The sequence below is a fragment of the Triplophysa dalaica genome, chromosome 23 (genome assembly GCF_015846415.1).
Source record: "Triplophysa dalaica isolate WHDGS20190420 chromosome 23, ASM1584641v1, whole genome shotgun sequence".
NCBI classification, from domain to species: Eukaryota; Metazoa; Chordata; class Actinopteri; order Cypriniformes; family Nemacheilidae; genus Triplophysa; species Triplophysa dalaica.
Genome location: NC_079564.1, coordinates 18,409,018 through 18,422,886, shown reverse-complemented (window position 1 = coordinate 18,422,886; position 13,869 = coordinate 18,409,018). Strand labels below are relative to the sequence as shown.

At 37.8% G+C, this 13,869-nt stretch overlaps 1 protein-coding gene across 7 annotated transcripts in view; it reads left to right on the top strand.

The window, feature by feature from the left end:
* Positions 1 to 13,869, top strand: part of slc12a7b (solute carrier family 12 member 7b) — a 37,515-nt gene that overhangs the window by 13,870 nt on the left and 9,776 nt on the right. For all 7 annotated transcript variants that reach the window (XM_056737879.1, XM_056737883.1, XM_056737878.1 and 4 more), the window contains 11 exons: positions 7,260 to 7,354; positions 8,063 to 8,194; positions 9,191 to 9,337; positions 10,756 to 10,810; positions 10,889 to 11,019; positions 11,100 to 11,341; positions 11,786 to 11,997; positions 12,080 to 12,244; positions 13,103 to 13,201; positions 13,361 to 13,418; positions 13,685 to 13,859. In XM_056737879.1, coding sequence (XP_056593857.1) covers positions 7,260 to 7,354; positions 8,063 to 8,194; positions 9,191 to 9,337; positions 10,756 to 10,810; positions 10,889 to 11,019; positions 11,100 to 11,341; positions 11,786 to 11,997; positions 12,080 to 12,244; positions 13,103 to 13,201; positions 13,361 to 13,418; positions 13,685 to 13,859 — 1,511 coding nt within the window. The remainder of the gene's footprint in view (positions 1 to 7,259; positions 7,355 to 8,062; positions 8,195 to 9,190; positions 9,338 to 10,755; positions 10,811 to 10,888; positions 11,020 to 11,099; positions 11,342 to 11,785; positions 11,998 to 12,079; positions 12,245 to 13,102; positions 13,202 to 13,360; positions 13,419 to 13,684; positions 13,860 to 13,869) is intronic.

Here is a 13,869-nt window from a genome sequence, read left to right as displayed (position 1 = left end):
GAAACCCCAAATATTTGGCATGAGTGATTATGAAGCTTGTGGATCCATTAATAATTGATATTATCACATATTAGTAGTTGTTTAATAATTGAACTGGTCTATTGATCTATTGTTTGTAATGTACTGCGCTCACAAAGCATCATTGTTTTGTAAAGTTAAGTGTTTTTGTTTATATACAATGCATCTTAGTCCTGGTCATGGCCGGTCGTGCTGAGATTAACAGCATTTTTGTGAACACGTATGTCATTTTTAACCCTGAACTCCCCAGAAACTGAGCGCTAAAGTTGAAGCTCTCAACTCAGTAAATCACTCATAAAGTTGACGTTGTTCTTGGTAATTTTCTCATTCTCTGTCAGTAGCCTGTGTTTTAATCTTCTTGTTAGTCCCGCTGTGCTGATTCACTGCTCCCATTACATCAAGATGAAAAGTGTTTTATAGGTCTGGCTGACGCACAGAATTCACACCATGAGAAACAGCTGCTTCTGGACTCAATTAAAAACTCTCTTACCTGCTTCTGAATGATCGGGAAGAAAAGAAAACTCACTTTATGCCAGTCTTGCATTTGGATTGATATGCTTGGTTCTTCTAAGAGACGTTTGATTTTGTAGTATGGAACGTCCAAGCTTTACATTTAAAAAAATGTGGGTTATTTTAAACCCAGCGCTGCTTTCAAAGTGGATGAACACAACGGTTGTGTTATGAATTAACTCATGTTGGCTTGTTTTACCCCATTTTTGGGTCAAATAGAACGATTTTCTGGGTTAATTTAACCCAACGGTCGGGTTTGTCCCTTTTTGACCCAACGCTGGGTTGAAAACAACGCAGCATTTTTTGAGTGTATAAGGAATTCCTGTGTACTACTTAAAGTAGAGTACTTTAGATGATGTATACCAGATGTCATTGACTCACCGGCCCCCTCTGCTGGTGAAACTCTTGATGAGACACAATGTTGTTGTTTTGGCTTTCATTGAACCCTGGTCGTTAAAATGCTAAGAAGTGTCATAAAGCCTTTCTATGAGACTGTGACTGATTTGTATTATGTAGACTTTGCATTAAATGACTTCCTGCTTCCTGTTTCTCTGCTCGGTCAGAGGAAGTGAGAGTGATGGAGAGCTTGTGACCAATAGAAATAATGATTTCTAGACCGATCGAACTCTCGGCGCTTGTCCTCAGGCTAAATCCCCTTGATGATGACCATTGCCTGCCCTGCATTTCCCAGCGTTCTCTTCAGAAATCACATCAGTGTGTGACAGAAATTCCTTCCTGTTTTTTTTCCTGGTAAAGAGGCAATAAGCCCGTATCCCCAGTCATGTTGTTTCTCAGACTTTTTAGATAATAATTGTACTACTAAAAAAGATAAAACATATTAAGAAATATTTTCTGCGAAGTATCTATGGAAAGTACAAATTATTAATGAGAGTTTTACAGATATTGATGTTTTGGGGTGGTACTACACAATGTCCTGTCGGCATTAGAAACCTTATCACACGTGCATCACTTTACATTTATAATACGTCAGTCATTGCGTGTTTTAAGTGTTCTTAAGTGAGTGTGTCAGATTGCTTAACCCCCCCACTCTGCCCCCGCAATCCCAGAATGCTCTGTTACATAATGAGCACTTCTTGAGCACAAAGGCTTTAACGTCGCTCAGCATCACACAGCAGAGCATCACTCAGTTTTAGCACTGCTAGCAGGAAAAAATCTAAGTTTATATACAGATTTGTGTCAGACTATATTACTTGACATTGTTTTAGGGCTCTGGGTTTAAAGGGATATTTCAGTGGCAAAACACAATTTCCCCATGTTTTACTCACCCTCAAGGCATTCTGATTGAATATGACTTTATTCTCGAAAGTTTTAATTCCACATATGGTTTTTCTTCCAAGCAGTAGAATGGGGGCAATTTTTTTTGCTCCAAAAAGTGCATCCATCCATCAAAGAACGGCTCGACACGGCTCTGTGGTTTTAACAAAGGTCTTCTGAAGCGAATCCATGCGTTTGTTTCAGAGACAAGAGGCTTGTTTTTTTTTCGGCAAATGAGGTGAGATCCGGTGATGAACGCGGCATTTTCCGTTTTGTTCTAATAGGATGCTGTCTCCTCTGTGCGGGAGCTTTCTTCACATTATTTGAGGGAAAAACAAGCCTCTGGCTCACGCACAGCCGAGGGAAAACATAACGGAAGCTAGATATCAACAAAGCGCTGTCAAAAGGGATATTTTGCATGGATTCTCTTCAGAAGAACTATAAGACCATGGAGCCGTGCTTTGATGGATGGATGTCCTTTTTGGAGCTTCAAAAAGTTGACGCCCATTCACTCCCATTCTACCGCTTGGAAGGAAAATGAAACATGGTATTACAACTCTGACTACAATATTTAAAAACAAATTTTGTTTTGCCTCTGAAATATCGTACACTGTATGTTCAATTTCTCATGACACATCTTATACATGAACAGACTATATTTGGGTCTGTTTGTTGGTCAGTTTTAGTTTTTTGTCCCCCGTTGGCTGTACTACCGGTTCTGCTACGTCTGTAGTATAAAAGGACGGGATTTGGTTAATCTGGTTAAGTGATTACTGTCTGGTTCACGTGCTAGAGAAGAGACACTAAACTATCAATAGTCAATACATTAATGATCAGAGTGGAATTAAAGAAATTGTGCACTTCGAGATGTTTTGAATCTTCATTTTGTGCAGTAAATTTTGTCCAACCTGTTCACTATAAAACAGCTGTGTGGAGCTCCATTGTGATTGGTCAATTACAGCTAATAAATGACAATTAAAGTATACCTGCGTTTGGACACCAGACTTGATGTCCAATGTAAAACTCTAAAGCAAATAAAATGATTTTCATTATCACTCAAAATATTTTTCATCATTCTGTCTGTTTTGGTATTTCTCTCATTTGCACGTGATTGGGTCTCTGCTTTATCTCATTGTCTTCATCAGTCCATTCAAACACCTTAATATCTCTCTCTCTCTCTCTCTCTCTCTCTCTCTCTCTCCTCCCCCTCGTGCGGGTGAGAGGTTTAGTGTAGGGATCAAGCGCTCAGGGACTGACGTCTGTGTGTCGTTTCATTGGCACTGTCACAGACGCTGATCGTCAGAGCGCACGCTAGCGTAGTGTGGTCTCTGCCTCAGGTACCAGGGGAGACCCCCGTCGAGCGCCTCACCCTCTCTCTCTCCATCAGCATGGAGCCGGGGACAAACTCCCGTCCACAGGGTAAGGGTCTGGAGGGATGCTGGGTGTCCTGGATTTGTGGTTTTTGATTCACGGTGGCTACAGGAAGAGCTTTGTTTTTTAATAGATGCTTTGATGGAACTTTATTTTGCAGTTTTAATTGTTGGCTTTTGTTCGGTTCTAAAACTTTCTGGAACTTCACAGGTGGCTGAAATTCAATACTTTGTAATTGTAATGTTCTCACCTGGAGGAGAATGTTATTGCTCAGATGTTATTGCTTTTTCGTAGCTACGGGAGATTGGAGTTCTCTGTTGTGTTTCATTTAAGTATCAGCTTAGTCTCAGATGTTTTTTCAGGAGAGGTGAAAAGAGAAACAAATGAGAGTGGGATTGTTGTAACACATGAAGAGTCTGGAGGTCTAAATGAATGCAGATTGTAGACGTCAAATAATCTGGATTTGAGTACTTTCGATCAGAAATGTTTGAGTTCATATTGAGGTCTTCAATAATATTGACTTTGGAGTGTAGATTTAACATATCTGAGTTTAGTTTGCTTATTTTTTTATCTCAGGAGAAATACAGCGACACAGGAAAAATTTCCATTTGCTCTTCATTTAATCTCAGTCTAGAAATAATTGAGATCTCATCTGTGTTTGTCTTTCTGTTATATTACCTGAGTTCCACACACTGTAAGTGATGTTTAAAAGAATGTAAGCAGTTGTTTCATCATCATCGACATGAACGGCACATTTTGTCAGAGATTATGGAACAGCTGGGATGAGATGATTTGGGTTTTTAATATTGTTACTCTAAAAGCAATATTCTAGATGAAATGCAAACAAAAAATAACTGTTCTGATCTGAGCTCTTGTGAATTTTTGAGGTCTGCGAACAGCTGTGTTGCATTTGCTCATGTCAGGCCTTATTTGCTTTGTCTGACTTTGGTTCTTTTAATTTCTTGACATCCGTTCTTGGATAAAGGGATTGAAGTGACTCTCTGTGCCTCCGTCTCTTGTCGTGCTAAAACACGGCTACTGTAGTCAGCTTACAGATCAGAGCGAGCGAGCGAGAGAGAGAGAGACAAGAGAGAGATTAACTGATATAAATAGAGTATGTGTCCATTTATTACCATAGAGACAGTACATACCTGTTAATGCCCTACCTGAAGCGTTCATTTAAAACCTTTCACTCTCAGGTCTTCAACATGAGATGGTTTATTTTCCTAGGAAGGAAATGGCTGATATAGTCCCTTATCTGATGTGTGAATAGTAAAGTGTGTTTTAAGCACCTGCACATTTCTGTCTGTCAGGTCCAGAAATATTGGATTGGAAGTTATTTTCCTTTTAATTTCCAAAACCAACCATGGGATATTTTTGAGGATTTCGGATACTTTTGTAATCTGTAGTCAACTTTATGATGTAGTGTCTTTGAACCTCACTATAGTCAATATTAAAGTACAATACAACAGTCAGCACAGTTAACATTGCAGAATACTAAAGTGTAGTAATAAGTCTAACAAGTATAAATCATTATTATTAGTCACCCTTCATGTTTGTCACTGGGTTTTGCGCACATTTTTAACCAATAAAACGTATTAAGAAGTGCTTGTCAACTTTGAGGACACCGCGTTTAATCATTTAAAAAGTCCAGTGTTTTTTCCATTTCCTGAAAAAAAAGCAAGTTTGGACATCCGAGGTTTCGGAAGGACATCCACTTTATGCTATTTTACACTACAGTTTAGTATACTTTGGTATTTACTATAGTAGAGTGTTTTCTGGTATGTTCACACTGTCTGGAGTCGGTCCTGTTTGAGAACATGATTTCCCATCACACGTCTATCTATAGATTTTTGTCTGTACATGATTTTAAAAGAGAGGAATCCTTTTAAAACACTTCATTGGTATTAAACCAATGGTGTGGCGTCTGGTTCAGCTCGACAGTTAGCAGTCATTGGTGAGATTATAGCTTTGTTTGATCTTGACATGATGTCTACAATTAGACCGTTTGTAACACTGGCTGGAGTTTATACATGGAAAGGTCAAGGACAGCAGTGCCACTGCTTATTGGATGAACTCTGGTCTTGTTGGGAAGTTTGGCTGGTGCTGTGATATCCATCTGCTCCTGCCGTCTTTGAAACAGAGTGATCCTCAACTTTTCTCTCTTTCCTGCATTGATTTCACACTGAAGAGATAAAGCACAGCATGTGTCTGTTATTGCTGGATGTTGTGATGTGTGTTTTGGTCAGTGATGAATGAAATGGCTGTTCTGTCAGATCAGATAATGGCACGGCTGCACATATTTTCAGAGCGATTGGCAGAGTAATGTGAAGATGTCAGCAAAAAACTGTAGCCAAATATTCAGTGTTGCATTCACTAGCTCTCCTCTCGAAGTGAACGCTTTGTGTTGAACAGTTAAATGATGCGAGCATGATATAAGCAGCGCTGTAATTCAGGTCATTTTCTGTCCCGTGTACATGAAAGTGGATCACGTCTCCGGAGATTTCACTGTACTGTATCGCCATCTCACACATGTACATGTCAATGATATTCTATAATGTCTTATTTCCATTTTGAAATGTCCAGACTTTCATGAGCGGGTCTATCAAGATTCTTTTTTGAAACCAAATCAGTGTATGTCAACATGAGCTCTCTTTTCTACAGGGATGCTTGAATATGCTATATCTGAATGTATTTTTCGTTTCTGGGGGATTGTCTCATAAGTGTTTTGTCTCATCCTCATCTCATGACTCCTTAACCCGCTGACTGTTGTTCATTTTGTAATATTGTGCAATATTGGGAAATACTGCATGTCAATTTAGCTGCAAAAGTTGATGTAGTTCAGGTTTGGCTGACCTGTGACTCTTCAACAGATTGAAACTCTAATACTGGAAATGTTTGCTCAAGGCTTTTAGAACACACAGCTTGTGTCTCAGTTTGATGTTTTTAAGTGAAAAGCTTCATAGATATATATTTGTAGATGTCATATTTGAACGCACTAGCAAATCGTGTTCATTGCTGTCGACACCCAAAATAAAAGAGAATAAAAACCATTGAGTGGTGAGATTTCAACCAGTGTCTGTCAAACACCCTTGTCTTGTATTGTGTTATGTTTGTGTCAAGACAATATCATGTATTATTTGATATTTTGTTTACACATGTGTAGAGCTAGAGTTAAACCGACTTGCGTATAACGACCAAACAAACAGCCGCTAAGGAGGCATCTGTGTTTATATATCTGTGAAATCTGTGACGTCTCCTTTACGGTTTATTAGCAGCATGTATCCGTCATAAAGAAAGACGAATGTGTTACTGTGTTTGTATGACCGTGTTAGTGCACACATGTGAACGCTCACATCATTGATTTAGAGTTGCCGGCCTTTTAAAATGGCCCATCTCATGTACCCTTGGACTTTACTCAACAATGTTTTGTTTATGCTTTTGGAACATGAGTTGATGAATTTTACTGCTGAAATGACAGGACTAAAGTGGTGAATAAGGACTGCCATATGAAGATAAACAGCAGGTCTTCTGGAGCTGCGTTTATTTAAAAACACTGTAATTTTACTTCTATTATAAGCAAATGTGAAGCTGTACTCTTTAGGTTTTCTAGCAGGTCTGAATCTGATTCTCCTGGACACTCTGAACATCACTGGGGTTTAACCGATGAACCAAAGAGACCATATTGATTCCACTTTGTTCCAAATATAGAAAAATCATTACGACTGATGAAACTGTAGCTTAACTCCATCTGAAACAACCAGACTTCTAATTTAGCCAGAAATGAACAATGAATCATAAACATCTTACACATCCATTTGTCTTTTATTCACTGTCCTTCAGTTATCCTCCATCACTTTATCAGTTTATCCATCGCTCGATCTGTCTATTCACTTAGAACATTTGACCATGGTTTATTATAGTAAAAGAGTTGGCAGACTGATTATCTGATTGCTACTACAGTGAAATTGTTGTACATTTTTGGTTGTGCTACTTAAAAAACATTCAACAATAACTGCAGTAAGGCCATGGTGGATGTTTGTAGGGGTTGATGTGTTTCTCACTGTGCCTTGTTGTCTGTGTAGGTGCTGGAAACCCGAGGGAAAGCAGTCCCTTCATCAATAACACTGATGATGAGAAAGGAAACCTCTATGATGGGAAAAACATGGCACTTTTTGAGGTACATTCTGTTTCTTTTAAAATCGCCATGGAAGTTTTGAAAGAAAACAAAAATAGATATGTACAAACTTATGTGTACAGTTTTTGTTTTACATAAGGTCATTTTAGTTTACTACAATGTTAGTGTTTATTTAAATAAAAAAATATTGACCTTAAAAATGATTTGATCTAAAGCAAACAATTGTCAAAAAGTTTAAAGCACTACAATTATATTAATAAATAAAAATAAATAAAATAAAAATGTATTAATCTTCTGTAGCAACACAAAACACGAAACCGATAATTTATAAAAGGACAAAATCTTACCAAAATTGCTAAAAGATTCACAAAAAATCTAAAAATAAAAGCCCCTTTAAAATATAAATAAAACTTAAATCAAAACTATAATAACTCTCATCATGACCTGGTGAAACTTTTCTACTTTTCTATATATGTTTTCTTTTTTCTACACTTCTATTTATTCTTCAAGTTTTCAAAAATGCTCTTAAACTCAACCGAATGTGTTGTTATTTTCAACCTATTTTTTAAAGCATAGCTCAACTCTGTTCTCTTGACCACACATGAATGCATTTCAGAATCACAGAATCTATGTTTGTATCAAGTCTGTTCAGACTGAACTGTTATTATGTCCTTTTATGTTGTATTTTTGCTGTGACACACATTTTTATTGGCAGTTTTTAGTGACCCAGGTTACCTTTTACTCTTTCAGGAGGAGATGGACAGCAATCCCATGGTGTCGTCGCTCCTCAACAAACTGGCCAACTACACAAACCTCACGCAGGGTGTCAGAGAACACGAGGAAGCTGATGACGACGAGGGTGCCAAGAAGAAAACTGTCAAGGTAGCGGGGTATATATAAAGAAATGAATGGCTATAGTGAAGAGATCTTGAAGACAGACATGATGATATCGTAATATAAGACATGTTTGTCTGTGTGATGCTTGTGGCAATATCTCGGCACTTTCATCTAAAACAAACTGCGTTCTTTACGTTCCTCTGGCTTGTGTTGTCCGTCTATAGAGGAAATGAATGCAGGTTATAATCTTTGGAATGTTTCATTATGATCTGAAACCATTTCAGAATAGAAGTCCCAATCCTTTGCCAATGTTCCATAACAGTTGTCAGAGAAAACAATAGATATTAAACAAGGATTATTCAATATTTAAAGGTCCCCTGTGACATCAGAACTGAAGTTCTGTGGGTTTTAGTATGAATATAAATATAATTGGATCCATAAAGTAGTGCCCTCTGAAAACATTGACACATTTTAAATGCAGAAGATTTCTATTGTAAGCCCAGAGGACGTCTTCTACATTATATTTTGTGGTTATTGCTGACAGTAAGTGAATTTTCTTAAACCAGTGCCAAACAGCAACCACAACAACCACAGTCTCCGATGTCTACTCATCATTCAGCGGCCATCTGTGATTGGCCAGTGAGTGAGACGGACCAATGAGAGAAGGCGATGCCCTTTCATTACTCCATCAGGTCTGAGATGCTCAAATAGTGTTTTTTCAACTGCAGTATTTATAAGCAGACATCATTTGGTTCTCTTGTAGTGACTCGATCACTACTGAAACTCGGGAGCTTAGGATTCAGGAGTTCATTAAATGAACAGAGTACTGTGGGCATCTAGCGGTATGCACCTATGAGTTTTCAAGATGTGTGAAGCTGCTTTTGTTTTTATTTCGATGGATGTTTTGTACTTTTTATCTCAGTGATTTTAGCACATCATGATCGTCTTTTGAAAAGAGTCCGTGATTGGGAATTTTTGCTGTCAAATATGCAGTTCTGTGATGTTTTTACTAATGCTTCAGTGTTTGTCTCTCATCTGCAGAGTCCACAGATGGGGACGTTTATCGGAGTTTACCTGCCCTGTCTGCAAAATATCCTGGGAGTGATTCTGTTCCTGCGAATGACGTGGATTGTGGGGACGGCAGGAATCCTGGAGTCCTTTATAATTGTGTCCATGTGCTGTTCGTGTGTGAGTTTCCCATTATTTGGGTCCTTTCATTCTTTCAGTTTGGTGTTTCATTATTTCTGACCCTTGAAAGCAGTTCAGATCCGACTGAAATAATCAGAGATCAGATCTTAAGTGGAGTTTGTGAACACAGACTGGCTGATGTTTGCGTGTTAATGTGAATGGTCATGTGTTAATGGTTTGGGTTTGTGACGTTACAACAAGGCACTTATTTAGAAATCACATCCGACCGTGGGATCAGACGTCTGATTCACCTCCACCTTCACTTCCTGCTGTCAATCAATTATTCCTGTGATTCTTGTGTTGCAGTCACAGATTGAGAAGTTCCTTTTATTTATTTTTAAGATGAAGAGAATCGAGATTTCAGCGCAAGATTTTACTTCATAGTACTGTTTTGATATACAACTAGAAATAATATTTCAGTGTTAAGTTGCACTTATGAAAGGAAAGTTGGACCACCATCTTTATCTGTTTATTATACATATGTATTTAAAGATCAAATTAAGAACAGCAGTATAAGTGTTTTAGGACTTATATATTCATTTTAGGACTTATATATACATATATATATATTGTAGATCATATACTTACATAACACACATTTACATTTAGGCATTTAGCAGAAGATAAATTTGGAGACAATATAAATATAATAATATAACAAATGGTTTTATAATAATATTTTCTATGTATGAAGCAAAATTGCAAAAAGCTTTTTTTTTTACATATGTACATATTGAATGCTTGCATTATTCACATTTACAGTATATACAATAATTGATGTATAATTAATCTGTTTAATTTAGAAATGACCATATTTACTAATAAATATTGTTATATTGTTGAAATAATAATTTTATTAAATGTTTAAAAAAGAAACCTTTTTTATTACAAAGTTTTTCAGTTATTACGGTTATAATAAAATGAGGGCTGATTATTCAGAATAAGGAATATAATGTGTCATGGTGAGTAAAGATCACTCAGTTGAGCTTTATTTTGAGCCTGATAGTGTTACATGTACAGTGAGTCGCGTCCAGAGAAAGAGACGCAGGGATTTACTGTGGACGTGAAGCTCAAGGACACTTAAACACAGCCATCGGCTTACATAACACACACACACAGATGCTGTTGACCTTTACAAACACCAAACGTTCCTGGAAAATGAGAAGGAAAACACTATTATTGGAGTTTTATTTCCCTGACCTTACTAAAGTCATCCTATCAGAAATCAGACTTTTTATATGATGACACATGCACCATAAAAACAGAAAGATGCAAGAAACCTAAAAACCCTGCGATTGGCCTTGTAATCTGTTTCACTTTGAAAACATAAAATAAAAAATAATGATTTTGATTATAATAGATGACTTTTATTTTGCAGATTCACTTGTTCTAATAAATTTATTTTGTATTGTTTTCAGACAATGTTAACAGCCATATCAATGAGTGCCATTGCTACAAACGGTGTTGTTCCAGGTAAATCCTTCTCATGGGAAGTTTAATGTGTTCACTTATGTTACAGTATGATGATGTTCTTGTGTGTTCTCTCTGAAGCTGGAGGTTCATACTACATGATCTCCAGATCTCTGGGTCCTGAGTTTGGAGGTGCGGTGGGTCTCTGTTTCTATTTGGGCACTACGTTTGCTGGGGCCATGTACATCCTCGGTACGATTGAGATTCTGCTGGTGAGTGTTGTGTCTTAGATCACAATCTGTCCATGATTGGTCATTTTTTTCTAACACGTTGTTTGACTGTTGTGTCACAGACGTATATATTTCCCAGCGCTGCCATCTTTAAAACAGAAGATAAAGAGCTGCAGGCCGAGGCCATGCTGAATAACATGCGTGTTTATGGCACGTGTTGTCTGACGCTCATGTCTCTGGTGGTGTTTGTGGGGGTGAAATATGTTAATAAACTGGCTCTGGTGTTTCTCGCCTGCGTGGTGCTCTCCATCCTGGCCATCTACGCCGGTGTCATCAAAACCATCTTTGAGCCGCCCGTTTTCCCGTAAGTCAGAGAGAAGACGTTGAACTTTTTAGCTGCTGTAAGTTTTTTTTTTTTTCAAAACATAAAAAATGGTATAAAAAATATATTCATATATGGTATAAAAATGGTATTTTTTTACTAAAATAAAATCAATTTCTTTCCTTTTAAAATCCAGTACATTAGATTTCTACTCAGCCGTTTCACTCTTTTGCTTTTAAAAGTGTTCAGAAAAGTGTTTGTAAGCCATTCTTTAACACGTTTAAAAAAACTTATTTAAGTTATCCTGGATATCCCAGGATATTGCTTATTTAAACAAAACAAAATTCTTGATGGATTTTATTTGCTTTGAGCGCTTTTTGTTGGACCAAAACATCCTCAGCAAAAAGCTTTTCAATCACCACAATTCTCCTGACAATAAACTCAGACTTCTATGCATGTTTCAAAATCCTCTTTTGTCTTTTTCAGAGTCTGTTTGCTGGGCAACCGCACGCTTCAGAACCACGACTTTGACAAGTGCTTGAAAACAGACATAATAAACAACGTGACGGTGACCACAAAGCTCTGGTCGCTCTTCTGTGAAGGGCCGGAGCTCAACGCCAGCTGTAATGAATACTTCACTCTCAATAATGTCACAGAGATTCCGGGCATCCCTGGACTCACCAGCGGAGTTATTTCAGGTCGGACGAGTCTCAAACACACATATGACTGAAACTGAAAATACATGTGGCGTTTGAATGCAGATTGTTGTGTGTTCCACAGAGAACATGTGGAGCAGTTACGGCCCTGCTGCGATGCTGGTGGAGAAACCCTTAGAGGCAGAGACGGCCAGTGACACATCACAGGACATCTACATGCCGTATGTGGTCAATGACATCACCACTTTCTTCACACTGCTCGTGGGAATCTACTTCCCCTCCGTCACAGGTACAGCAACATCCTATCTATCTTTCATTCGTTCTTTCATTCATTCATTCATTATTTCTATCTATCTATCTATCTATCTTTCTTTTTCTTTTTTCCTTTCTTTCTTTTTTTTCTTTTTTTTCTTTCTTTTTTTCTTTTTTTCTTTCTTTTTTTCTTTTTTTTTTTTCTTTCTTTTTTTCTTTCTTTCTTTCTTTCTTTCTTTCATACATTCATTCAACTGATGAACTGATTCACTTTTTTAAACAATATACTATATTATGTAATACATACAATTTACATAAGCTACATTTATATATAATAAATATAAAACATATATATATATTACAAAATACATTGTAAACAGAGGCTTGTTTCTTTGTTTTTTACGTTTTTGTTTTTTAGTTTCTTTCTTTCTCTTGATCTCTTAATGTTCTTTCCCTCTGTGCCTCTCCCGGTTTTTCTTTGTCCATCTTTTATAATCTGTTGTAATATTGAGCTCAGTAGGGTCCGTGTGAACACTCTGTAAACAGACCGATTGAGTTTCATAGTTCACTGTGTTATCAGCGTGTGTCAGGAACTTTAGTGAAATAATGTGGCAGTGAACTTTAGAAAGAGTTTACAGCGTCTTTACACATAAATCTTTGCATTTGTGCATTTGTACAATATAGCTCTTCAATGTCTAAATTGTATTGTTCAATGCTATTCTTAATTCAATGCTTTAGTAACTTTTTTTAATACATGTAGTACAGTATATTTTCAAGCTTGGTTAGACCTGCAGTAAAAGTTCAAATGATTGAATCCTGATGTAAGTTCTTCTTCAGTTTTTCATCTCATTGAAAGCAAACAGATGTGCTGACTCTGTCCTCTCGTGCTCTGTAGGTATCATGGCAGGATCAAACCGGTCCGGAGACCTGAGAGACGCTCAGCGCTCCATCCCCATCGGAACCATCCTCGCTATAGTAACCACCACCATCATCTGTATCCTTCCTCCAGACCTGACGCCTTCCTGCTCAACATCCATCACACCTTTAAATGCAACTCTAATTCAATCATTTCAGATGAGGTTTTCTTAAGTACATCAACCATGTAACTTTAAATGTCTTCATGAAATTAAGTTTTCCTTAGCATGTAACTTAGATCTTTCCTGTGTGGTGTTGTTTGGCGCCTGCATCGAGGGTGTGGTGCTCCGAGACAAGTGAGCACTCACTGTTTCTCATTTCCACCTGAATGAACACTGAGGAAAAAACACTTTACGTAACATTCAGTTTCTGTGGAAACACTTTTACAGGCCATTTATATGAAATTGTGCAACAGTTTCCTCGATTTAGCCAACGAACACTTAATAGAATATCTGAGGGCATGTGTTGTGTAAACACAAAAGATGTCTGTTTTATGCAAGTTGACCTGGTTTTGGAATGCTGTGCGTGTTTGTTTGTGTTCATACTCTACACATCATCTTAGGTTTGGAGACTCAGTGAAAGGGAACCTGGTGATCGGCACTCTGTCTTGGCCTTCGCCGTGGGTGATCGTGATTGGTTCGTTCTTCTCCTGCTGTGGGGCGGGGCTTCAGAGTCTTACCGGCGCCCCCCGTCTGCTTCAGGCCATCGCTCGAGACGGCATAGTGCCTTTCCTGGAGGTCTGATCTA